This window comes from Helianthus annuus, chromosome 3 (genome assembly GCF_002127325.2).
Source record: "Helianthus annuus cultivar XRQ/B chromosome 3, HanXRQr2.0-SUNRISE, whole genome shotgun sequence".
NCBI classification, from domain to species: domain Eukaryota; kingdom Viridiplantae; phylum Streptophyta; class Magnoliopsida; order Asterales; family Asteraceae; genus Helianthus; species Helianthus annuus.
This window is the reverse complement of record NC_035435.2, coordinates 80,548,872-80,575,551: the sequence shown is the minus strand read 5'-3', so window position 1 is coordinate 80,575,551 and position 26,680 is coordinate 80,548,872. Positions and strand designations below refer to the sequence as shown.

General features: G+C 37.6%; 1 protein-coding gene and 1 long non-coding RNA gene across 2 annotated transcripts; both read right to left on the bottom strand.

Annotated features, from left to right (window-relative positions):
* Positions 1–5,271: 5,271 nt before the first annotated feature.
* LOC118490180 lies at positions 5,272–8,684 on the bottom strand. Its single transcript, XR_004888506.1, has 2 exons — positions 6,549–8,684; positions 5,272–6,160 (listed from the first exon to the last, which is right to left on the bottom strand). It is a non-coding gene; the product is annotated as an uncharacterized LOC118490180 (long non-coding RNA).
* Positions 8,685–18,139: 9,455 nt separating this feature from the next.
* LOC110928944 lies at positions 18,140–21,506 on the bottom strand. The gene is made up of 2 exons (XM_022172016.2): positions 21,377–21,506; positions 18,140–19,458 (listed from the first exon to the last, which is right to left on the bottom strand). Exon 2 carries the CDS (start codon positions 19,443–19,445, stop codon positions 18,474–18,476), a length of 972 nt encoding a protein of 323 aa, XP_022027708.1. The 5' UTR covers positions 19,446–19,458; positions 21,377–21,506; the 3' UTR covers positions 18,140–18,473.
* Positions 21,507–26,680: the final 5,174 nt, after the last annotated feature.

Sequence of the window (26,680 nt, the reverse complement as noted above, 5' to 3'; positions counted from 1 at the left end):
TTCTCAACCTCTGGACCTTTCCCTCTCTCATGAACGGGATGGTCAAGCCCTGTGATATGGACGACCTCTGGACCTTGCGCCTTCTCAGGAAGAGTGGTAGCACCGACCTCGGTCTGCTTTGGTTCAGTAAGAGGCTTGTCAGCAGCTCTCTTTTTCTCCATCTCCTTCTCCTCAACAGTTTTCTTTTTCTCCAGCTTCTTTTCCTTATTAACAGACTTCTCGACAACCTTTTGCTTCTCCTTCTCAGACTCTACACCAGCAGTCTTGAAGGGTTGGATAGTAATCTTGGTCTTTTTCTGCACAGGTTCCTGAGGATCGACGATGACAACGCCCTTCTTCTCGGGAGTCTTCTTTTTTGCCTCTGCAAAAACAGTGTTAAATAGAGAAAACAACAAAGGAAACAAGGTAGTAAAGAGACTAACCAGGAAAAAATCTATACAGAGAGCGCAAATTGCTCCGTTTCCCGATCAAGGGAACCCCTCCAACCTTTGGCGCAGTAGATACACCAGCAGTGGTCTCAATTCTACTTATTTTCCTTCTTACAAAATTGGCAGCATGCTCCTCCTCTTCTTCTTCCTCTTCCTCTTCATCATGTGCAATGGAAGAGGGAGTAGCTCCAGCATCCGGGTTGCGAGAACCCGCGCTCCCTGAGCTTCTTGAGCCTGCAGCTCCAGTCTTCTTCTCGCCTATACGCGATAAACCTTCAAATGAATCACTGATAATAACGTAATCTTGCAAGTTACTTTGACGAAGGCGGAGGGTACCTTTGTCAGCAACACCAGCGGTTGCGCGGCTACTTCCACCCTTCTTGCTGGTCGCCTCAGGATCTAAGGTGATAACCTTCTTCTGTTTCGCAGGTTTCTTCTTCTTATCCTTAGGGTCAATCCCCAAGTCGCGCAACACACCTGCAAAGATGTTAGACCAGGAACTTAGCTCTCTATTTGATGATCCCACAGACTCCTCATTGGAAAGATAGACAATCTCTTTCCCAACAGAAGTCAAAGTGCGCAAGGGACGAGGGTTAGGTATATGCGCACCTTCAGTAGCAGAAGGTGGATCGGCAAAAGCTCCAACAATTGGATACATGAAGTTGCCCTTAATCTCGTCATACCAGTACTGCTCCCCTGCCTCCAGAGGGCGCACACCCATGGATCCACTAAATGTGGGGAAAGCAGCTTGATAAAGGCGCACCTCTACATTCAAAATTCAATAAGTTGAGCAACACGAAAGCAGAAATACAAATAATTAACGAAATAGCTAACCTCTATCTTGAAACTTCAAAACTTGAACTTCCTTGCTATCAAGTGCCCATTGGTCACTCATCCGCGCTGCAACAAGGACATTCTCTCCAAATACTCGGTTAGGGGTTGCAGTGAGCTTCACGTACCAGTCATCCTTCTTAGGAATCACCAACTCCTCCTTCTCGATCACCTGACTCCATGGACGGAAAGTCATTGCGATAGGTATCTCCTCCTCACGAATAAAGAAGAACTTCTGTTTCCAATCGTGGAAACTCTTCGGTGGGTTTAGCAAGATCTTTTTAGCACCACCTCGGTTGCCAAACAAATAGAAGCCCATGTTCCGGATCAGTTGGTAGAATGCTCTAAACCTTTCAACCGTCGGCTCGACATCATGAGATCGACATAGAAATTCGAAGTGTCGAACTCTCACCATCCCTGGTGGACTCATCTGAGAAATATGAAACCCATAATACTGAAGTATATGGGCCATGAAGTTCGTCGCCGGCAACCGAAAGTTACCCTGCAAGAAAAAGTCTTCGAAAAGTGTAATGTATCCCGGCGGTGCATCAGCAGCGGTTTGATTTTGACCGGGATATCTGGCATCCCACTCCGGTGGAAACCGGAAACCCCTGGTGATCTGTTCGAATAACCCTAGATCCCACTTCAGGACACGAAGTGGACCCTCCTCGCCGGGATTTTCTTCTTGATGTTCTTCAGCCATGGATTTTTTCTTCAAGAAACTTGAAGATCAGCTACTACGTTCTTCAAAGATTTGAAGGTTCAAAGGAAATTCGAGAGCAAGTAGGAAAGAAGATGATAACAGAAGAGGAAAGATGATCTGCTCTCATCTCTCTTCGGATATATATACCCATCGCATTTAATGCGATGGGTAAACGTGCCGAGATCACCGCGCACGTAACCAATCAGAAAACGCCACATAAGGCGGGATTCGGAGTGACGGTTACCACGCGCGCGTGAGCCTCACTCGCCTGACGGAAAGCCGAACCGTCAGGGACAACTTGATGACAGCCGTGTCAGCAGTCAACTCAAACGTCGCCATCAACGACATTTGCACCAACCCGTCAGAATTCAAATTTCGAGGATTTTCCCGCCTAAAGTTACTACAAACTTCATGCAGAAGCTACTAAGGCCGCGCAGCATTGATAGTTACTCAATAACCCTGCGCCCCTGCACCCTAAAGGAAGTGAACCACCATAAGCCAAATCTGGTTGTCGCGCCGTAGTAACTGATAAACAATTATACGCGCGCCGTCTACCAAGATCAAGCGAGCATTTTCAATCATTAGCATTTCTTTTTTCTAAGTCCAGAGCTCCAACCACTCACTACGCACATGGTGCAGCACTGGACTGGGGGGGACTTGAAGGAATATGGTCCCAAATAGCCGCGCAGACCTTCCTCAGGTCGCGCGCAAGACCATACTCCTTAATCAGCATAATGTTCAATCCCAACCTCGCGTGACTTACTTCGCCAAGGACTGACCTCGCGCGAGGTCTAAACAGGAAAGAGCATTAATTTCAACACTTGGCATTCTGGATAAGAGTCTTCAACACCTATAATCACGCGCGGGATAGTTACGTGCTCAGCAAGGGGAGCGCATGAGCTATAACGCATAACCACTCCAGAAGGTATAAAAGGTATAAGTGGCAGATGGAAAGAGCCAATCCGCATCCTCCAGGCTCTGCTCAATCGTGCTCCACGATCGTCTGACATGCAGGAGAAAAAAATACTGAAAGACGCCTACATGGCACCAATCACAGGGCAGAGACACCTGCCCCACGATCTCCACTTACCTGCTGATGGCAGAGGGACAACAAGGCCGACAACAGTGACACGTGGCTCCATTCATGGTGCGTCAGCACCAGAGAACTAATAGAAGCCACTAACGGTCGACACTAGTGAGACAAGGAGCATATCCGATACGTTGTCGCCTTCCGGCCCAAGGCCCATCAGCCCACATCCTCTACACCTCTTCGGCTATAAATAGAGACCTTAGTTCATAGGTTAAACATTCCATTCCCTCTACTCTCACTCTTTACACACTTTAATCTCCTCAAAGCAGATACTTATTCTCACGCCGGAGTCTGGTTAAGAGGGAAACCCCCATATTCCCCTCTTAACGAGCTAACGGTGTTTTGTTTTGCAGGATTAGCATATCATTAAGGAGCTCAGAAAGTGATAAGAAGATTAACCCTTATGGTAGAAACATAAACCAAACTAATTAACCACCAAATTAGTTATGTGTTTCTTCAGATTGGATTTGGCCGATAATAATCCCAACTCAGTTATTGGCCGATAATAATCTGCCGTTAAAAATAGCTTAACGGAGTTAATCTTTTTTCCGAATTACAAACCGATGTTTTATGGATTTTGATCAGAACGAGGATAAGAGTTGATTGATATAAAATTTACCTCGAAATACTGCCCCAAACGACGAAAACGATGCTTCAATTTGGGTGTTTAAACTTCCAATTAACAAAAATCAAGTCGTTTGAAGCACCGTTTCGAGGTAAGTTTTACATAAATCGAATCGTATCCTCGTTCTGATCAAAATCCATAAAACATCGGTTTGTAATTTGGAAAAAAGCTTAACTCCGTTAAGCTATTTTTAACGGCGGACCATTATCAACCAAAAGTGGACCAGTTCGGATTATTATCAGCAATAACTGAGTTGGGATTATTATCGATCAAATTGAGCAAGTTGGGATTATTAAAATCCAATTTGCCTTAGTTTTTTAATCAAATGTAATAAAGGATTTCATAACAAACTAAAGAATATAAAAAAATATACATATAATACTATCTAATTTGGTATTCCTTTTTATTTACGAAAAGCCTTTGCAGGTATAAAGATATTAATAGCATACACATTGTTAGATCACACGTTGTCGGTGTGGAAATTCGGTGTGGAATACCCAGCGTCAGGCGTGGAGCATGTTGTTTTGGTTGGGCCTTGAGGATCTCCACCGGTGTGGGGGCAAATGTGTGGGTGAGGTAGCGGCGTTTCATTGGTGGGTAGATTTTGGGTTGGTTTTGATTGATTAATGTTTATTTCTTTTTTATAAAAACATCACTTTCCACACCCCGTTCCACTACTCCCTTTTTTGCACCACACCACTTTTCTGACGCGTGTCGACTTGGCTGTCACATGTCGCATAACACCTCATTTTCATACTGATCCACACCGAATGATCTTAACAAGTCAAATATTCAAAGATATAGGTTCAGAAAGATGTTGAATGTACACACACCATCACTCCTATCAACTTTTTTATGATAAGAAGAAAGAGTAAACCTCAATGATGTGTGACATGTCTGGTCACACACCACCTGTCAAGACGGGCGAGTAACAATTTTATCTTTATACTTAACTAGATGAGTACCCCGCCGCGATGCGGCGGGGGCACGCATTGCGACGGGTTCTGTTAAACCGTACCAAATAGCATAACAATGAATTCTTTAATTTATCGATATTCATTCTTAACTGTAAATCGATATATTTACATTATACTAACTGTAACACTCTTCGTCTCAACCTCCTTGGGCAAACATTAACTTCTCCTGCAGACATGATTGAGCAAACATTTTACTGCAAGAAAAAACTCATTAACGTGTTCCAGCTACTCATATGCGACTCACGTACTGCCCTGTTCGTGTATCGACAATAATTTTCTAATGATCGAGACAATTACAACCCGACATCTACATTCCAATAAGTTTCTAAGTAACCTTGTTTTCTTCCTACCCTAGATCTCTGATTTGTTTTTGAGTAGTGGGTGTTGATTCAATGGTTTTAGGGGACCGGTAGGATAACCGGATCAATAAACGTTACAGTCATGAAAACATTAGTTGAGGGTTTACTATAGTTTTAAGAGCGTAAAAGTGATATATTACATAAAAGATAGCAGAATTTTTATCATAAGTTTGTATGTATAACTAAAATCACATGACCTCACCTGAACCATTTGTATAACTAACTCAAATATAAATGATTAATTTGGTTATATTGATATAATAAAACAAACAATTTGTCTTTGCTTACATTCAGTCACAAATTAATTATATTACACGTGGAATATGAAATGAGAACAGTATGACATTACAAGTCCTCGAAGGAATATTATCTTCAAATACAACATTGTGACTAACATGTAAAATATCACATTTATCTCCGGTTGATCCCGAATCTCAAAAGCATCATTGTTGCTGACCGGATAACCATCTCAGTTAGAGTGTTGACAACCCGCTTATGAAAATAATAATAAGTTTTTTTAATAACTTTCACTGACTAATAGAGACTCTAATTCAAACCAGAAATAATAAGGTTGCACAACAATGTTCATTGTGTTGTGATTTGGTGATGGGCTTGCACTTACAGGTTCAGTCTTTCTCATCGCAAACCCGGGTGGCGAGTGAGAGCTACCATCTTCGTCATGATAAATATACGCGAATCCACCATGTCGAGTCATATCCATTCCTTGCATTTCATCTTCTTTAGATACACGCAACAAATTGAGTTTTTTCAAGGCATAGAAAAGCGGGGCCATTGTTGCGCTCACCCATTCGAATATCACAAGTATTTGGATTATCTGCGCGGCTAGTAACTTTCCACCACCGCCCATGAAAAGGCCGTATGGCCGTCCGGTGGCATACACCTGGTGCACGTATTGTTTCTTTGCAAACAAACCGGTGAATAATAGACCCCGTGCCCCACACCCTCCTGCAGACATGATTGAGCAAACATTTTACTGCAAGAAAAAACTCATTGACGTGTTCCAGCTACTCATACGCGCCTCACGTACTGCCCTGTTCGTGTATCGATGATAATTTCTTGATCTCTGTCTACAAACAAAGGAACATAAACAGTAGCACTGGTTTCACTGTTGGTGGTTTTGATCCACCTGCCCAAAACATCAATCGATTAAAACCACCAAACCATTGTTTCTTATCTGTAAAACTCCCACTTGATGTTTTCACTAATCTTTGTTTTAAAAAGCGCAAGGCACTTTGACGCGTTTAGGTCCTTAAACCCAAAGCAAAGAGCTTCACATATAAGCTTTATGTACAACATGATAAGTTTTAGTTTCAACCAGAAGCTCCACCTCTCTCATCTCTTTTACATATTAGTCTTTTTATCAAGTAAACCATTTACGTATATACATATTTGACCAATTTCCGGATCACATCGTGGCATAGACGCGCTGTTTAAAACCAAACTTGAAGGTTACTCTACTACTCTCGACATTATTAATAGGATGAATTCATGGTAATTAGTAATATTTAAATTACCTGATGTCGTGTCACCTTTCGTACGAGAATCAACATCAACTATTTTCACTTTAACCTGTAATGGGACCTCAAAAGTCAAAATCGATAACCTGTCCCTTCCAAAATAGCAAACTGCAATCCATGCCTTCTTTTAGCTATTTCTTCTTTTCTCCCATGTCTGTCTCATTAAGACGAACTTCCTTATATGAACACTACAATACAACAGGCCAATATTAGATAAACATAAAACGATACATTTCGTATGATATCTCTGGTAGACTTTGCAATTTTTCCTTTCATCAAATATTGTCAAGTTATTATGCTTTTTTATAAGGATATAATTAAAAAATTCATTAATATAATAACTTAAAGATACCAGATCTCCTTAGAAATCTCAGCTTGTATGTTCAATCTGACGAGGTCATCCAAAGATAAATCAGGGTAAGAATGTGCATTACTTTTAAGGTCGAACAAACCAATTTTTGACCTCAAAATGACATATTCTTTTAAGTTTTAGATAAAATCTTAAAGAAGTCAGTCAACCCTTATAACATATATGGCACAAAGATTAGTTTGTTGTAGCTTTTGACACAAACACTACATTAACTTTCAAATTAAAAATGTAGACTTTTGACTTCAAAGAGTCAAGCATTTATCCATACCTTACTTCCAGCCAGCGAAAACATTATTGAATATAACACAGTGCTTAGTGCCAGTTAGGCTTCATTCAATATTATAAGGCTTAGAGTGGTTAACCACCATGGTTGCAATGGAGGTTCCAGGTAACCACCAAGCATAAGTTTAGAAGAGTGCAAGACAACCTAAAAGCTTCAAAGAATCGTTAACAGACTAAAAAATATAAACGCAACAAAATAATAAACACATAAGCAATTAGGGTTCAGTTATGGTTTATCCCATCATCATCACCACCCTATGTTGATAATCTTTGATGAAATTCGCATCATTATCATCATCATCGATTTTATATTAGAAAAACTCAGGTATTCCATAGACTAAGGTGAGGTCGGTTGCCTTAAACCCCAATACGGCAAAAACCATAGCCGCCGCCCCTATGGCGATTGTTCCGGAAAAAACATTGTCCCAGCCATGGAGACTCAGATGAGGCTAACGACATCATCATAACCATCTGCCGCCGCCATAGATGGTTGTAGCCACCGGCAACGACGGGGTAACAACCATTCGCACCTTCTAAATCCGCCGCCACCATAGACGGTCGGAGCCGCCGGTAACGACGGAGCAACACCCATTGCACATTGTGCGTCCGTCGCCGCCATAGACGGCTGGAGCCGGCGGCAACGGCAGGGCAAACTCACTTCACTTTTTGTTTCTTTCTTTAGAATACCAATAGTAGAGAGAAGAGGACTCTTAAGAAACACATACAACCAATGTAACGACTGCCGAACAACCAAGATCCTAAAGATGCAACAAAAATGAACAACTTAATATAAAGATAAGTAAAACGCAAAGAAATCAATCGAAAAACAAATGAACCCCACTCAATTTAACCAAATGGCGATCTTTGCATCACTCACACTCTGATCTTTATATTTTTTAATTACTTTTCATATAACAAAAATCATGAATGCATGGTTATTTGTTATATCACACCAACTCAAGAACGCCCATCAGTATCTTACTTTCATAATAAAAGTAAAATTAAAAAAAAAGACACTCAAAAACACTATGTAAGAACCCTAATTCTTTAAATGTGAACTCTATAATACTTCAAAATCAATATAGAATCAACATCGACAGATCAAACCTCCACAAAATCAAACCCAAAGAATGCATGAAGATCATCTTATAGTAAACCACAACAACCACGAAATCAAACCTTAGCCTCTGCAAATGCAATATAAGCAGCAAATTAAGAAATCCCATACATAGGTGAACGTTGGAGGTGCTCCGGTGAACGGCTAGGAACTCCGATGGTGTTCGTGCGGCGGCAGGGAACTCCGGTGGTGTTCGTGCGGCGGCAGGCAGGCAGGGAACTCCGGTGGTGGTGTTCGGCAACGGCAGGTGTTCGTGCGGTGGTTCAAACCACATCACCTTCACCATCGCACTTCTCTCTCTCTCTAACTCTGTCTCGGTCTCCATCTCTCTAGGGTTTGGTGTTGTGTGAATATGAAAAGAAAAGGACGAAACACAGGTACAACCTCACAAAGCACAAACCACAAAATAAGCACAAAGTACCACCTCTTATGCTCAGAAATGTTAAAAATTAGAGTAGTATATAATAGAGTTAAATGTCATTTTAGTTCTTGTGTTTTGGGTCATTTTGTCAGTTTAGTCCAAAGGTTTCATTTTTCGTCTGTGGGTCCAAAAAGGTTTCACCGTTACCATTTTAGTCCACTGGATTAACTTCATTCTTTTTTTTGTTAACGAGAAGGGCAATTTGGTCATTTTATATGTAATTATGTTAACTAGAAGGTAAAATGACCGAATTGCCCTTCTCGTTAACATAAATATTGGATGAAGTTAACCCTGTGGACTAAAATAACAACAATGAAACCTTTTTGGACCCACAAGCGAAAAATAAAACATTTGGACTGAACTGACAAAATGACCCAAACCACAGCGACTAAAATGACATTTAACTCTACTTAATAAATAAGTAACTAGTAATATGACCCACGGGCGATGCGCCGCGGACCCATTGCAAATATCGAATGGATTAGTCTAGGCGTTATGTATGTGCCAACCATCGTGTTTTAACATATCTGGTCTAACTAAATGTAACCTATAAGCATTGCAGTTGGATCAAAAAGTCAAATAAATCGAAATTGTATTGTATAAAAGAAACGGAATCGAACCCGAGTTGGTTCGTTTAGTGGGGTTCCAACTAACCACAACACTACCATTACCTTTGCATCAAAACTTAGTAGCGTCAAAATCTGCAGTTACTCGTATGTCAAAACGCAGACCAGCTGAAAACACACATAAAAATAAGCATCAAAACGTATTGCAGTTGATCCAACTCGTTTCTAATTTTTTTACCTTGAAACGTGAATTTATGTTTTTGCGTTGAAACATGAATTTATACGGACATGTACATAAAAATAAGCACATGAGTAAATAACATTTCTTTTAACTTATATTAAAACATAAAACAACTGAAAACGTACATAAAAATAAGCATGAAAACGTATTATATTTGACCGATTCGTTTCTAAAAACTTTAGGTCAAAACATGAATTTACACCGCTTAGGTCGAATTGTGAAAATGGAATTAGATAGTCTTTTTAACATATTAACCTTATTCATGAATTATGTTATATGTTATGTATCTTAAATATTATTTTTGTATGTAATAAATATTTTACGTGTTATTAAGAAAAAAATCCTATCAAATTAGAGTAAACTGTCAAAATGATCCCTGAGATTTGGTTAATTTTATCACTTTAGTTCAAAACTCAAACCTTTTAAATATGGGTCATGTGGTTTCAATTTTGTTGTCATTTTCATCCAAAATCAAAATCTTGTCAAATTTTACAGTTAACATCCAGCTTTCTTGTCTTTTTCCTCTCTTTTGATGAAGGGCAAAATGGTCTTTTAACATTTTATTATAGCAAACTAAAAAATCTGACAATTTTGCCATTCATTAAAAGGGAGTAAAAAGACAAAAGTTGGACGTTAACTAAAAAATCTAACAAAATTTTGCTTTTGAATGAAAATAACAACAAAATTGAAAGCATAGAGACCCAGATTCAAAAGGATTAAGTTTTGTACTAAAGTAGACAAAAATGACCAAACCATCTAAGTACCATTTTGATAGTTGACTCATCAAATTATTTGTCTAAATCAAAGTTTGAATTGTCTATTCATGCTACAAATGAACTATCTCTTCCAAGTTTCTATTTTTGTATTTTTCTTCCGGTCATTATTACTTTTGAATGGTAACTTTGCATACATACATATAGAGAAGTGTAAAGAAACAAAACTTAAGGGATAAAAGTATCAAACCAAGAACAAGTAGGGATATAGTATAGAAAAAGGCATCGACTTTACGATTTAAGATAGATAACTCAGGTACAATGCAAATATCAAGCAAATTAGTGTAAACGTTATATGACCCGCGATCGATGCGCAACCATCTAAAGTGGCTTATTATAGCTTTAAAAAATAGAAACCACGTGAAATGTAGAGTAACTCGAATTTATACCGTCAAATAAAAATGTATTATAATTAACAACGCTCGGTTTGGTACATAATGAAAACGTATTATACTTCCACTGATTCGTTTCCCAAGAGAAGTTTTCGTCTAAACATAGATTAACTCGAATTTATACGAACACGTACAAATTAATCTGCACGTAAAAAGTTAGTTTTTTTAAGTAAAGGAACAAAATGGGTAAAGTCGAAAGTTTTGATACTCAAGGAGGTTAACGACAAATAACCTCTTTAAAAAAGAAATTAGCAACAAAAAAATCATTAAAGAAAATAATGTGTTAAAAATGTATATTATATATGTTGGAATATTAGAAACCTTGAGGATTAAGGAGGTTAACGACAAATTACCTCTTTAAAAAAGAAATTAGCTAAGAAAAAAATCATTAAAGAAAATAAACCTTGATGTTTGCAAAGCAAAAAACTAAAATTGCAATGAAAACTTTGGGTAAAAAACACAAAAGAAAAGACAAAAGAGCAAAAATGCAAGCTTTGTAGATACAGGGTACCAGTAAAATGAAGCAGGTGATAAAAATGCCATTTTGCAAAGTTAATGGATGTATTTTTTATTTTGTATGAAGAAGAGGCAAAAACTGCATTCGTCAAATCAGTGTTTTAAAAACCGGTAAATACTGGCTGTTTATACCGGTATTACTGGCGCCGGATGCAAATCCGGTACGAAACACCCCGTTAATAAGTGAAATGGCATAAGATTCGTACTGGCGGTAAAATCCGGTATACCGGTTTGAACCGTAATACTGGTACCGTTTGGTTTGGCTTTTTACTATTCTAGAGTTTCATCAGATACATATACCACCGATCAACATTCAAAACCATCATCACTTACGGTTGGTTCATCACTTCATCCACAAGATTCAGCTCCATCTTCATCGGTTCATCACTCCATCTTCATCATGCTTTCAGTTCCATCTTCATCGGTAGTTTTACTTATTTCAGTAAAATAATCTGAGAGTAAATAGATCCACAACTGGGTCAAAAAGTGAAAGACTTGAAGCAATTCAATGTATCTCCCTCTCTCCATATATATATATATATATATATATATATATATATATATATATATATATATATATATATATATATATATATATATATATATAGGGAGCCGCTAGAATGAAAACCACATCGAGTTGTAAGAACCGCGAGAACTACACCCCACGGAGCGCCGTTCGCCATGATTTTTTTTTACAAGTAGATGTGTATATTATAAACACAGCCGTAAAAAATCATGGCGAACGGCGCTCCTTGGGGTGTAGTTTTTTACACCACAAGTTTGGTGAAAAAAAAAAGAAAAAAGAAAAAAAAATTAAAAACACCAAACTTGTGGTGTAAAAAACTACACCCCACGGAGCGCCGTTCGCCATGATTTTTTACGGCTGTGTTTATAATATACACATCTACTTGTAAAAAAAAATCATGGCGAACGGCGCTCCGTGGGGTGTAGTTCTCGCGGTTCTTACAACTCGAGGTGGTTCTCATTCTAGCAGCCCCCTATATATATATATATATATATATATATATATATATATATATATATATATAGTGTGAGATTCACTGGGGAACACTAAAAAAGTGGGGAACAGTGTGGAACCGACTCAAACGAACTCCGATTGGACTCATTCCAGCGGCGTTGGAACCGTCTCGTCTAACCCTAACTAGGATCTATTAACCTTAAACCCTAAATCATAACCCTTAAAACCTAAATATATTAGGGTTTAGCCTTAGGGTTTAGCTTTAGGGTTTAGAGTTTAACTTTAGGGTTTAGGGTTTAGCTTTAGGTTTAGCCTTTAGGGTTTAGCTTTTAGGGTTTATAGTTTAGATTTTACGGTTTAGCTTAGGTTTTAGCCTTATTTTTTAGCTTTAGGGTTTAGAGTTTAGGAGTTAGGATTTAGGGTTTAGGATTACGAAATCTTAGTTAGGGTGCGACGAGCCGGTTCCAACGCCGCTGGAATGAGTCCAATCAGAGTTCTTTTGAGTCGGTTCCCCACTGTTCCCCACTTTTTTAGTGTTCCCCAATGAACCTTCTCCTATATATATATAGGGTTAGGATTTAGAGAGAACAGTGAAAAGTGTGAAAACGGTGAGAACGATTTTGGGGGTGACATGTGGCATTGATGTTAAATTACACTGAGGGGTAATATTGTCAAAAAACTCACTCACATTAACTGTGTGTTCAAATAAAACGCCATAAACACTCAAAAGCTATTTCTTTGAGCTATAATTTACAATAGCTCTAAAACCCATTTTTTTAACGCCATAAAACACTCAAAAGCTATTTTTTAGCAGTAATTTACAACAACTCAAAAAAACCATTTTTTTAACGCCATAAAACACTCAGAAGCTATTTTTTTGAGCTATAATTTATAACAGCTAAAAAACTATTTTTTGAGTCAGCTCCCAGTTTAAACGCCATAACAAAAAAAAAAACTATTTTTTGAGCTATAATTTACAACAGCTTAAAAAACAACTTTTTTGAGCCAGCTCCCAGTTAAAACCCTATAACAAAAAAAGCTATTTTAGCAATTTTTGAGCTATAATTTACAATAGCTAAAAAAAAAAAACATTTTTTTGAGCCCCCAGTTAAAACACCATAATAAAAAAACTATTTTTTTAGCTATAAATTACAACAGCTCAAAAAAACATTTTTTTAGCCAGCTCCTAGTTAAAACGCCATAACAAAAAAAAAAAGCTATTTTTTGGAGCCATAAGCCTAAATTAATATTTTTTGAGCTCAGAAAAATCATAATTTGTACTGTAAAAATGCTAGAAAACAGCCAGTTCAGAAAAACGCCATGAAAAAACTCAGTTGAAAACGCCATAAAACACCCAGTTCAGAAAAACGCAATGAAAATATCTAGTTAAAACGCCATAAAAACACCTAGTTCAGAAAAATGCCATGAAAATACCTAGTCTAAAACGCCATAAAACACGCAGTTCAGAAAAACGCTATAACCCAGTTAATTTTTTTTTTTCAAAAAGTATATCAATAGCATACTCGTTGGAAAGATAAAAAAACGCTGAGTTTTATGGTGTAATTTATTTTGAAAAATAATCACGTATAAAAAAGTTATTGTCGTTTAAATATGATGGGGAAAATGACATGTGATTAGCATGTGCATCTTTGTTTGGATCTTCCTATTTTACCCCTCCTGCTAGTTTTAAGACCCCTATTATTTACTAGAATACCACCGCATCAATCTAAGCCACAAAGCACTAAGATCTTATGGCTGAGAATCGTTCTCACCGCTCTCACACTTTGAGGTGTTCTCTCCTGATCATGTTCCTATATATATGTGTGTGTGTGTGTGTGTGTGTGTGGGTGGGTGGGGTTCCGCTACAAAGTCCATTTTTCCTACAAAGTGTACAAAGTCTTAAAACACCACACATTAAGCCATAAAACACACTCAAAACCCACAAATAACGTAGTGAAGATCACTAAAACACAATATTCAAACGCTAGCATTCCTTAAAAACTTCAAACACACCATCGTACAACTATGAATATAAAACACAATATGATAATAAACATAAAACACACTAATGTTAGTCATTCGATAATCAAAGCCTTATCATTCAAAACACAACACAAAACCCACAAATATGGTGTTTAATTAACCTCCATTATGTTATTTGTGGGTTTTGAGTGTATTTTATGGTTGGCATTATGGTTTTTTATGACTTTGTACACTTTGTAGAAAAAAATGGACTTTGTAGCCAACTCCCACCCCTATATATATATGTATATAGAGGAAGGTTAACATACATTACAGCTTAACGTACATCACGTACGACAGGTAATTACGCACGTTCATTTTAAAATCACACACGTTATAACTCAAAAATCCAAAATCACGCATGTTGAAACACAATAATCACGCATATTGAAAACATTAATCACACATGTTATAGAACAAATCACGCACGTTGTCGTACGTAAAGTACGTTAAGCCGTAATGTACGATATACTTTTTCTATATATATATATAGGGGAAGGTTCAAATGAAAACCACTAGTTATTGTGAAAACTCGAAAACTAATTAAAAAAGCCAAAAAAACATACCATTTTTTTTGCATACCAAGTTTCGGAACTTTATATATATAAAAAAATTCAAAAAAAAAAAAAAAAAACTTTGTAGTGCACATGTGTATGTGTACTACAATTTTTTTTTAATTTTTATATATATATATATAAAACTGCGATTTTTATAAAAAAAATGAAAAAAAAAATTGGTGTGTTTTAGGGTTTTTTTTAGTTAGTTTTCGAGTTTTCACAATAAAAGTGATTTTCATTTGAACCATCCCCTATATATATATGTGTGTGTGTTTGTGTGTATGTCTATACAGGTAAAGCAATGTTATGTGAAAGATTGTATTTTGAAACTTAAAAAAGAAATAGACCATGATAATAGTTATATTATAATTTATTATGTTAGTGAAAAAAATTTAAAACTGATAAGTTACAATATAATTCATGAACGTATGTATCTCTATGAAATTATATAGTTAACTAGTTTATCCGGTTGAACCACCCGGTTCTACCGGTTGAACCATTTTTAAGGCCATCCCGAGATAGTTTAAAACTGGTTTTTAAAACATTGCGTCAAATGAAAGGGTGGGTTTGTCAATTTTTGAAAAATGGGGAGTCGGTGCTGTAAAAGCCACCGACTTTAGTTTTAAAATTATTATTAGTAAAATTCCCCCGCATTACGCGGTAGGAATTCAGTTGGTATTGTCTCGTTTGCTTACGATACCGACACTCATCATTTCAATCTTATAATATTTTGTGAAAACAATATCAAAAGACATGAAAAGGAGATGTAGAAAAAAAACCAAAAAAATATAGATTCCAACGATCTTACAGATTACTTGACTCATTATTAATACTCACAATAGAGATCATGTTACAAATGACTTGACTACTATGTTAAAAAAATTCCATGGTTAAAAACAGACGAATCTGATTTATTATGTGATTAAAATTTAAAACATTTTTATAGAGAACCAAAACAAAACTGAATATATCTGTTTTAATGTAAAATATTAATTAATTTAACATGATAACCTGGTTAATGCATTGGAAACCTAAGGCTGCCAATTTTGCCTAATTCAAGATAATTAAAAATCTGGATTTCTATGATTTCTCTTTGACAGTCCTCTATCACTTTAAGGGGGTCGGGGCTCCCCGTGATCAGCCCCGATCACGCATGATGAACAAAAAAACACCGCCGCCACTACTACTTATAACGCGTCAAAGTTAAAACGCGTTATTTTTTTAACACGTGAAAACTTAAAAAATCCAACCGTTTGTTTTGACCGTTGTTTTTTTTACCGTCATATTTAATTAAAAAAAAAACCTTAAACAATCTATATATACTTCACACTTTATACCATTTCACCCACACCAAAACACAAAGGTAACGTTTGGTATGTAGGAATGAGAGGTGGAATGGGGAATGGACCATTGCGAGGGAATGAAAAAAAGAGTGTTTGGTTGGTCAATGGAATTCCATTCCAAAATGCATTCCATTCCTTCAAAATCATTCTATTGTCTCCCCTATTTTTTTCCATTCCATTCCCTCTTCGCCCTTTATTAACAACACGTCAACACCACAACCCACCACTGTTGCCACCACCGCCACCTGCCGTCGTCGCCCACCTCCGCCGTCACCACTACAAATGCCACCGCCGCCAACTCCGACCACCACCGACGACACCACCACTGCCAACACTGCCACTGCAACCATTGCCACCACCCCCGCCCCGCCCGACCCGCCACCTCCGCTACTGCCACCCACCTCCGTCCCCATCGCTGCCACTGCCGCCACCCATCGCCGCCACTGCCACATCCGATCACTGCCGCCACCCACCCCGGCCACCACCGTCGCTGCCACTTTCAATCACTGCCACCACCCATGTCTACCACCACTACCCACCATCGTCGATGCCCCCCTCCAATCACCACCGCCACCCACCTCCTCACCGCTATCCACCGCTTCCGCCACCACCCATCGTCAGCACCGCTACCACCTCTGACCACCGCCCACCACCATCGCCACCGCCACCACCCACCTCATTGTCACCCACCACCACCGCTGTTGTCACCACCCGCCGCCATCACCACCTACCACCGCCGCCACCCACCGTCGCTGGTACAACTGCCACCTATCACCACCCACAGTCATTGCCCACCACTGACCACCACCATCCGATTTTATTCCTTCGTCTTTTCTTGCCAACCAAACAACAAAAGGTAATGATTCATTTCATTCTCACATGGTAACCAAACAATACATGGAATGATAATGATCAATTCCATTACCTCATCCATTCCATTACCTTGTCCATTCCATTCTACCGTCTATTACATTACCCCATACCAAACATACCCAAAAGTTGTGAGTAATGGAATTTCATCGCAAGTGATGGACATTTCCACCAAAATCCAACACTAGTGATGGAATAATACTTGATGACATGACGAAACTTGATTGGAAGTTGTGAGTGAGTGATAAGTGATGGGCGCCCCTACCCCCTGATATAAAACATCCTCAATTCCACCCCTCTACACCTCTCTCGCTCTCCACATTCAACTCCACGTAACCGTCGCAACACCACCATCAAATTCGACCAGACCACCACCATAGACTACGGCCACAACCACGACTCTAGCCTCACCACCACGACCTTCGACTCCGACCACACCACCATCATATCCTACTCTGGCCGTACCACAACCAGATCCCACTCCAGTCACCCCATCACCACCTGAAACCTCACCAAGTGAAGTGTTGATCTCACTGTTAGGGTTTCCGACACCAAAAGAAACTCCAGATATTGTCGGTGGGTTATTGTGTTTCGCCAGTAGGTTCTTGATCGACAGTGGTTCACGATTTTGTAGACTTTTCATCAAATTCTTCGGCGCTGTCCGGCCATCTCCTCCTTAATGAAACCAGATGCAGTAGGTTGTTGCCTTGGTTGTGATGGGAGTCGGTGGCGTAAAAGCCATACGTTATGATGAGTATGACTAAAAAATCAAAAGGAGACATAGACATTTGTGTAAAAGCCAAGATAAAAGGAGCATTTAAGTAAAATGCAGGGGGTGATTTGTCGGTGGCAAAAACAACCGACTTTGTCTTTTAAGTATTAGTAGAATAGAATAGAATAGAATGTGGTGTCATTTGCCAAACTTTTTATTGACATAGTTTGATCCATAACATGTGACCCGTAATACAAAGAGTTCTAACCTAGCAATACTAATATAACATAAGCCCATAACAATAGGAACCTATTATTAATATTATTTAATAGCTTATATAAATTAGCTACTCCCAAAATGTACAGTCAAGAATCAAGATGGATGAATTCAACAAGACATCAAACAAATATGACAGGACCCACAACCATAAATCTGAAATAAGAATGTTTTCTGAATCATAAATTTAAGGAACATAAATAGGTCTAGGGAATCAGTAAATTACATACAGAAATCAGAAGATTTTAGTCAACACAAACCCTTGTGGTCATCTACTGAAAGTTAAATAAAAAAAAAAATAAAAAAAAAAAAAAAACTGCATTCTTCTGTCAGAGCTTCAAGCTAGAGCTCCTTCCTAAGAAACAAATGTGCATACAATTGTTGACAGATGACAGGGAAGCATACACACTTCTCCTTTTTATCCCTCCTAAAAATAACTACATCTTCCTGATTCCCTTTTTTACATTCACTTTCTTTTTCTACATCTACGTTTGACCTCTGGTGAACACCCGGGTCCGGTTCCGCCTTCGCCTTTCCGCCTGGCGCCGCAAACGGTTAACCAGTGACATCCCGTTGTTATCATCGCCATCATCGTTACTATTCCCATCATCATCATGATCCCGCCTTCTAATCCCTCCAAAACCGCCAGTGTTTCCACCTGGGCCAAATGCGTGAAGCAATAAAAGCACGTTGACCAAGTTACTATCCATACCCATTTCTAAACCACCCGTATCAAAACCCGCCTCGTTGTCGGTGTATGGGTTCCCTTCAATGACATAGTCACCGAAGACCATTGAACCGGGCATGGAGGACGTGATGGTGCTGATGACATCATCACGCTCTCGGTCCCGTTCAAGCCGTCTCCATTTCTGTTCTTGATCCGGGTCCACTTCACGCGGGTTAACCGAGAGATGCTCTGATCGCACGTGTTTCTTCAACTCTTTGTATACTCCGACAAAAGAACACTTATCATGCATGCAGCTTCTTTTTTTTGAGTTGAAATATTCGCGGGCCGACTCCACCACAGTCCACCCTTTGACTTGACCTCTGCAAAGCGGGCACGCGAGCTGGGTCAGGTCTCCACATTTCTCAATGGGCCAACCCGACATCTGGTCAAACCCATGGCTGCCATTTGTTTGCAGAGATTGGGAATGTTGTGGTGAGGCTACTTTTATGTAGGCGTTTTTGTATTGGTCAAGGCAATTGGAGTAGCGAGAGCTGGTCCCACACATATACGGACGGCAGCCTTTATCATGAGAAGAACATAGAAGAAGAACAGCATTATGAGGATATTCCATGCATACAGAACAGGTAATGTCTTCCCAATCTTTCATGGGCTTGACGGTTGTTTTCTCATTCGCGCTGTTGGGTCCACAAGTCAGCATTGGATACGGGGTTGTTCTGTAGTGTCGTGATCGTGAAGCAATCCTACGTCTTCCTCTGATGCCTTTTGCCATTTTGATGATAAGCCTGATATGAACAGATACGCTATAAGACTTCAAATAACTCAAACTTTCAAGGAATTAGATTTGTGAGAACTATCTAATTATCTGATTATTATAATTAATATATAAATGATAAATCACATACTATCTTTCAAAATGCGCATCCAAGCATCCCCTAAAATTATCATAAATGACATTAATAGACACGCATAGGCACATACCCAACATTATATATATTTTGTGAAAGCCAGCTTCGAGTTTAGAAGTAGTTGTGAGAAGATGTAAATGCATAAACATGCATAATTATTTTGCTAGGAAAAGACATAAAAGGACATGGCACAGAAAATACTTCGGACACGCTTTAAACCTTATCTAGATTGATTTAAAGGGGAAAAACAGGTAAGTGATCATTATTACACCGGTTTTGGCAAACTGATAATTATAGCATTAAGGGGCGTCTGATTAGTGTGACCTGAAATCGCAATAACAAGTTTCCATGTTGCAACAGAACTTAATATCCAAGTGCAGGCTAAAATTACTTACTTTAACCTCATTAAAGAGTCTTTAATGTAACATTCACAAATTGTCTCTGCATTTTTGTCATAGAGATATTACACTGTGTTCTCGAGCTTTTTAAGGGGAGATGTGAAGGAAACAGAGGAGGTGTAAATGTATAATGAGTTTTCTATCCAAAACTTCCCTTCTCGTTTTGGAGAGTATGTGAAGGAAAGGAGTTTATACCAAATATTGAAGTATAAAGAGCATAATTGTAAAATTATTAGTTTTTCTGTACGTCCCTTCCAGCTCAAGAACAAGAACTCTGGTTGCTTTTCCTTCCGATTCTTTCAAACTCAATAACAAAATAAAAATAACAACTTTTCCCATCTTTTCTTTTCACTTAACACTCGAGAACACAGCCACAGTTTCTTAAATAACATTAATTTCTTCTCAATCACTCAAACATGACTTTAACTTGTTATTACAACTACAAACAGAAAAAGCACACATGACACTGTATTCAGTATTCTATACTATAGCAGTATAGCCTGTTTTAAAACAATTGATTATCTGATTCTGATTTTTCAATATCACATGATGACTTTTCATACGGACATCTAAACACAATAGCAGGGCCAAAACAACAAAACCAGGACCTTAAGAAAAAGATAGCCAGAAGATTTAACAAGAACAAAATCACAAATGAACCCAAAACAGTAAAAAGGGGGAGACTTTGCATCCTATCATACCTGACCAGATCCACGGCTCAGGGTAAACCGTTCTCCTACAGTCAGAATGACTGAACTACAAGCTTTTCTCATAATATACTGCCAAACAAGAAACTAAACTACCAGACTAAATTTGAAAAGCCAGCTTCTAAAAGGAAATAAATCTAACACCTCACTTTTCTGCACAAGAAAATCCAATTTCTAGAACATAGAATGTAAAGATCACGGATCACCTCAATTTATCGCTGTTATAACTTATAAGCAACAACACACAGCCAAAAACAAAACTTTTAAAGCTCAATTAATCGAACTCTCATAGAGAGTGACAATGAATAACTTCAACTGCAATTACACTTGCATCAAACTAGCAATAGCAATTAGCAAAAATCAAACCCTAACTCAACTAACTTCAGTTCATCCACATCAACTGAACCATCAAAACCTAGATTCCACAAAACTTGAGCTTCAAACGCAATCTAGTCATCTAGATCCAGTACATATCAATCAATCGAGCATCACACGAACAAAAAAAAATCAAAATGAACACAACGCCAAGCACGAAGCATAATTTATCCTTCTGAAAACAAAAACTCGGAAATTAAGTATCGTAAATCTAAGATTGGAGCACAAATAATAGGAATAATTATAAGTGAGGATAATTTCAAAGAGAATAACTAAATCGAAAGATGTAACAAGCGTTAAACAAACAGATCTTACCTGCAAATTGATGAGATTAGGGCTGGGTTGGGTTGGGTTGGGTTGATGAGAAACGGAGAGATCGAGAAAGTGATATATTGAAAAATTGGGGAAAAGGATATTCGATTGCGAGAGACACACGGGAGAGAAGTTGGGTACGGCGGATCCACGCACTTTTAGGGAGCGTGGAGACGTCACTCTTATTTTTATTTTTATTTTTAACTTTATTATTATTATGAGAAAAATGCAATTTGCGTCCCAGTGGTATGTGCCAAACATCAACCTAAGCCCCTAAATGCAAATTTTGGTTGCAAATTTTGGTTTTTTGAGCCCCTGACCTTATAAATTCATAACAGTTTGAGTCCTTCTTTCACACTGCCGTTTGTTTGACTGTTTGACCCAGGGGTAAAACCGTCTTTTTGCATATATTCATAACACTTTGAGTCCCTGTGGTATGAGTGAAACATCAACCTGAGCCCCTAAATTCTTTTCTTACTTTTTTTCTCAAAAATTTTTTTTACTAAATAATACAAACACCATGAAATAACCCCTCTACTACTTCTCTCTCTCTAATTATCCTACCACCAGCAACTACCCCCATCACCAGCATAATCCACCTGCCACCACCACCACTTCACCTAAACTTCATCGGATCACCTAAACTCCATGATCAGCCTCATTGTAAACAACATATGGCAGGTAAAATGGTCATGTACTAACAAGGGTTAAATACTAAAGTGATTCTAACAAAGATCAAGTTGTTGTCCATGATCAGCCTCACTGTGTAACATTCAAATTTCAACTCTTCTAAATGGTCCTAACACATGACGTTTGTAATTTGTGTTTGCTTATTTGGTATGTCATGAAAACAAAAATTTGCGTTTGCATTTGTGAAGTACACAGTATACTGGATTGATATGACAACAAAATTACAGCTACTACATATACCCATTAAAGAAAATTACACATGACACCAGGTATTTAAACTTAACATATTTCTCTGTTTGTTCTTTACACTTGTATTTGTTAATTGTTACTTTTCTTGTTTCCATCCAACACGTATTGATACAATACGGTTTAAAAAGGAAACAGAGCAAACAATAATCAAAACAGAGCAAACAATCTTAAAGCTGAAAAGGAAACTCTATAACATATTATTGCACCAACTAACTACAATGAGCAATTATGCAATAATTGAATATTACACTTAATGAACTCATCAAAGTTCACACTTCACACAGTAATCTACAATTATCTACAGCTCAAGAACAAAAAAACTGGAACCTAACAACTACACACCGACAGATGCCAAATCGAACTAATCAACAATAGATTTTCAACATCAGCATTATCATTAGCATTAGCAATAGCAATAGCAGTTAATATGTATACCTGTCCAGGTGTTAACGGTCCAGAAACCACCATTTTCGTTGCAGAAAACTAGATTCAAATTGAGAAATCGGCAATGGCAGTAACAGAGACTCGAATTCAAATCAAGTCAAGTGAGGATGCATAAGCGCATCGATGATTGGATGGAGCAAGAGGCAGTGGTATAAATCTGAGTAACTGTATTAAAGGAAGTGTGGAGAGAGAGAGAGAAAGAGGATAATGAAACCCTAACTACTACTGACGGTCTTACCCCTGGGTCAAACAGTCAAACAAACGGCAGTGTGACAGAAGGACTCAAAGTGTTATGAATTTATAAGGCCAGGGGCTCAAAAAACCAAAATTTGCATTTAGGGACTTAGGTTGATGTTTGGCACATACCACAGGGACGTAAATTGCATTTTTCTCTATTATTATTATATACTAGTTTTTTACCTGCCGCGCGTTGCGGCGGCGTCATACGTGGCGCGATAAATTATAGACCATAATCAATCCAACTTATTCCTGAACTAAATTTACGTTGAAACCTAGAGTAATCCGAATTCATATAGTTGAATGAAAATATAATATCTTTGACCCAATTCAATACGTACATAAAATAAACACATTTGTTGACGTCGTACGTAGCGTGATGAAGTATGAACTACAATCGACCCGACCCATTTCCGAACTATATTTACGTCGAAGTGTATAGTGACTCAAATTTATACCGTTGAATGAAAATATATTATATTTCAACAGATTTGTTTCCAAACAAAATTTACGTTAAAACGTAGTCCAACTCAAAACGTACATAAAAATAAAACATATATATAATTGACCTGAGTCATTTAAAAAAAAAACGTTAAAACATAAACGGACTCGAATTTATACCGACACAGAGAAAATTAAAGGGGTTAATTTTGATATTATCACAACTCTTCTTCAGCCAGGATGGGTTATTTAAATTAAATAGTTAAAAATAGGAAGAAAGAAAAAACAATATGAAAAGGGAAATCTAAAAAACAAAAAAAAAATTATACATGTGAATTTAATAAATTGCCTATGTAGCAAAACCACTGTTTAAAAAATTCAGAGAAAGCGATGTTTCAGTGGATCGAACCCACATTCTGCAGGTTAATAAGCAAATACTTTGCCATCCCACCTACCCTTTAGTTTGCTTAAAATCCTTAAGTAGAAGTTATTGTCGGTGGCTATGATGTGACAGCCACCGACATTCAATTTTAAGATATAGTAAATATATTTTTTTTTGAATTTTCATTTCCTAATTTTTTTTATTCAGTTTCCTTTTTAAATTATAATTTGATTGAAGTTCAAGGATTGTCCTTTATCTTTATACCCATTTTCAGGCGTTGTCCTTTATGTTCAAAATTGACAAGTTTTGTCCTTTATGTTTTCATATCATACACGTTTTGTCCTTTAGGCCTAACCCAGTTAGTTTTTACAATTAAATTTGGTCATGTGCTTTGCACATGAGGGCATTTTTTGTCAATTCAAAAAAGCTTCTGCAACCTTTGAATTGACAAAAATGTCCTCATGTGCAAAGCACATGACCAAAGTTAACTGAAAAAACTAGCTGGGTTAGGCCTAAAGGACAAAACGTATATGATATGAAAACATAAAGGACAAAACTCGTCAATTTTAAACATAAAGGACAGTGCCTGAAAATGGGTATAAAGATAAAGGACAATCCATGAAATTCACTTTTATAATTTTTATCCTATAAGTAGGATCTTAAGGTCCATTGTAAGGTAGTTTTTGATTGAATTTTAATAGAAAAAAACGTTATTTTTGAACCAATCGGTTCGTTATGAGACTTTAATTAACGAAGTGATCTTGTGTCACACCTCGACTGCATAAAACAACAAATCGCGGCGGAATCTTCGGGGAGTGTTGTAACAGAATCATTGTTTCATAACACACGGAAATTTAAAGTTTCATTTTATTTAAAGATTAACCATTTACATTGTCTTGAAATTTAAACAAACAAGTTAAACATAGTCTATCATTATTATTAAGTCACTAAGGCCTCGTCCAGTCCTAAGTGAGCATGCATCCTACCAATAACATCATTCAACAACACCTGAAACATATGTAAAAACAAAGTCAGCAAAGAAATGCTGGCGAGCATATAGGTTTTTATGAAAGTGTCGGATTCATGGCTAGTTTACATGTTGCAATACTTCATTAGACTACTAGAGTCAAAAGTTAAAAACCTTGTTTTGAAAAGTATAGTATTGCAACATAATTAACCAACTCAAATCAAGTTGGTTATAATTTGTAATATCTCGTAGCCATGATTCTTAACCCAAAAAATTTATTTAAGAAAACCAAATTGTAAATCATCTCATTAATAAAACTCGTATGGCTTATATTATTTAGAAACATTGTTGTGTGACATCATTTTAAAATCGTTTGCCCAAGTGAACTAAATAATGCCACGGAATGTAATATGATAAAAACACTTATATATAAGAAGTACCAGCGGCGTATCTACCATGCTTTTATCATATCACACCCGTCTCATTATCTAATCACAACCAAAAACCAATCGTTTGTTCAAATCGTTTATCTCGTTTAAATCATTCCAAATGTTTAAATCGTCCCAAAATCGCTCTCGTTTTAATTGTGAAAACTACTTTTGGTCGTCTCGCTAATAACATCCAAACCTTTGCAACTCGCCTATCGCCAATATCGCATTAACAAACCACCAAAGGGTAAGTTAACAATCACAAATTCAGTAGTTACCCACATAACCCCACACATAACCATGGGTGCAGTCTGATAACGGGATTTGTCAGATCCTATGGTACCATAACCTAATACTGGTCGGTTCGGCCAAAACTAATGAATGTTATTTGTTATGTAATTACGCCCAACAAGTTTATTCACATTATCGAAATCGTTATTAATTTAATATAAACCATATTAATCATTTTTGAAACAATTGTTAAAAACATCGAAATCATTTAACACATATGAATCACCTCAAAACAATCGAAAACAGTAAAATAGGGGAAACTGTGTACTCACATAGTTACCACAAAACATGTAAAAAGAGGGGATCTATGTACTCACTTGAGAATGCTTAAAAGTCTTGAATAACAACCAAGCAAAGCTAGAGGGATCACGGAAATCAATCGGCACATAATATAAGTAACTACGTAAATAAACCGGACCTAAATCGGAAGATCAGATAGGATGAGGTTTCGTAAACCAAATGAGTATCGGAACTCATATGATATGGTTTAACAAAGCCTACATACTAAAACAAAACCTAACCTAAGTGCTTACGACCCATTACGACTCGTTTAGGTAGCTTACGCTACTTTAACGCGTCGTTTACATAAAACGTGTTCGGACCGCCTAACTAGTCATATGATAAGTATTATATCCCTTAACATGTCTAATAATGTTACCTAATCAGTTTAGATATAAAAATTTAGGTTACATATGCTTAAAATGAATTTTTGTGTAAAAAGGGCATTTTGGTTATTTTCTTAAGGCATATAAATTACTTATCATACAGCTAACTAAACGAAATGACCATAAGGTATAACCTCGAAAGGTTATTCCCTATAGAACTATGGTCACAAAATATGTTTGGTCGGATCCTAATGATCGACCAAACGGGTCGAGTTCGAAAGTCTAAGCGATTGTTTAGACCGCTTATCTTACGACCCTATATAAGCACTAAACCAAAAGTGACGAGTTAAACATGTTAAAACATGTTTAACGAAGTTAGAAAAAGAGTTTGATATCAAAACAAAAGGTTTTGATACCCAAGAATAGTTTGGTTGAAAAATACGCATGAACGCGCATTTTGACCGAAACTATGACTCGTCACTATGCCTAATCAACGTGACAATCAGTAGTTATAGTCACAAGGGACTATAACCATCGTGATTACGCTCACGTTGCGAAATTCAAACGAACTTC

Excerpts from the sequence above, each read along its gene's own strand:
- LOC110928944 (XM_022172016.2), bottom strand. The coding sequence starts at position 19,445 with ATGGCAAAAGGCATCAGAGGAAGACGTAGGATTGCTTCACGATCACGA.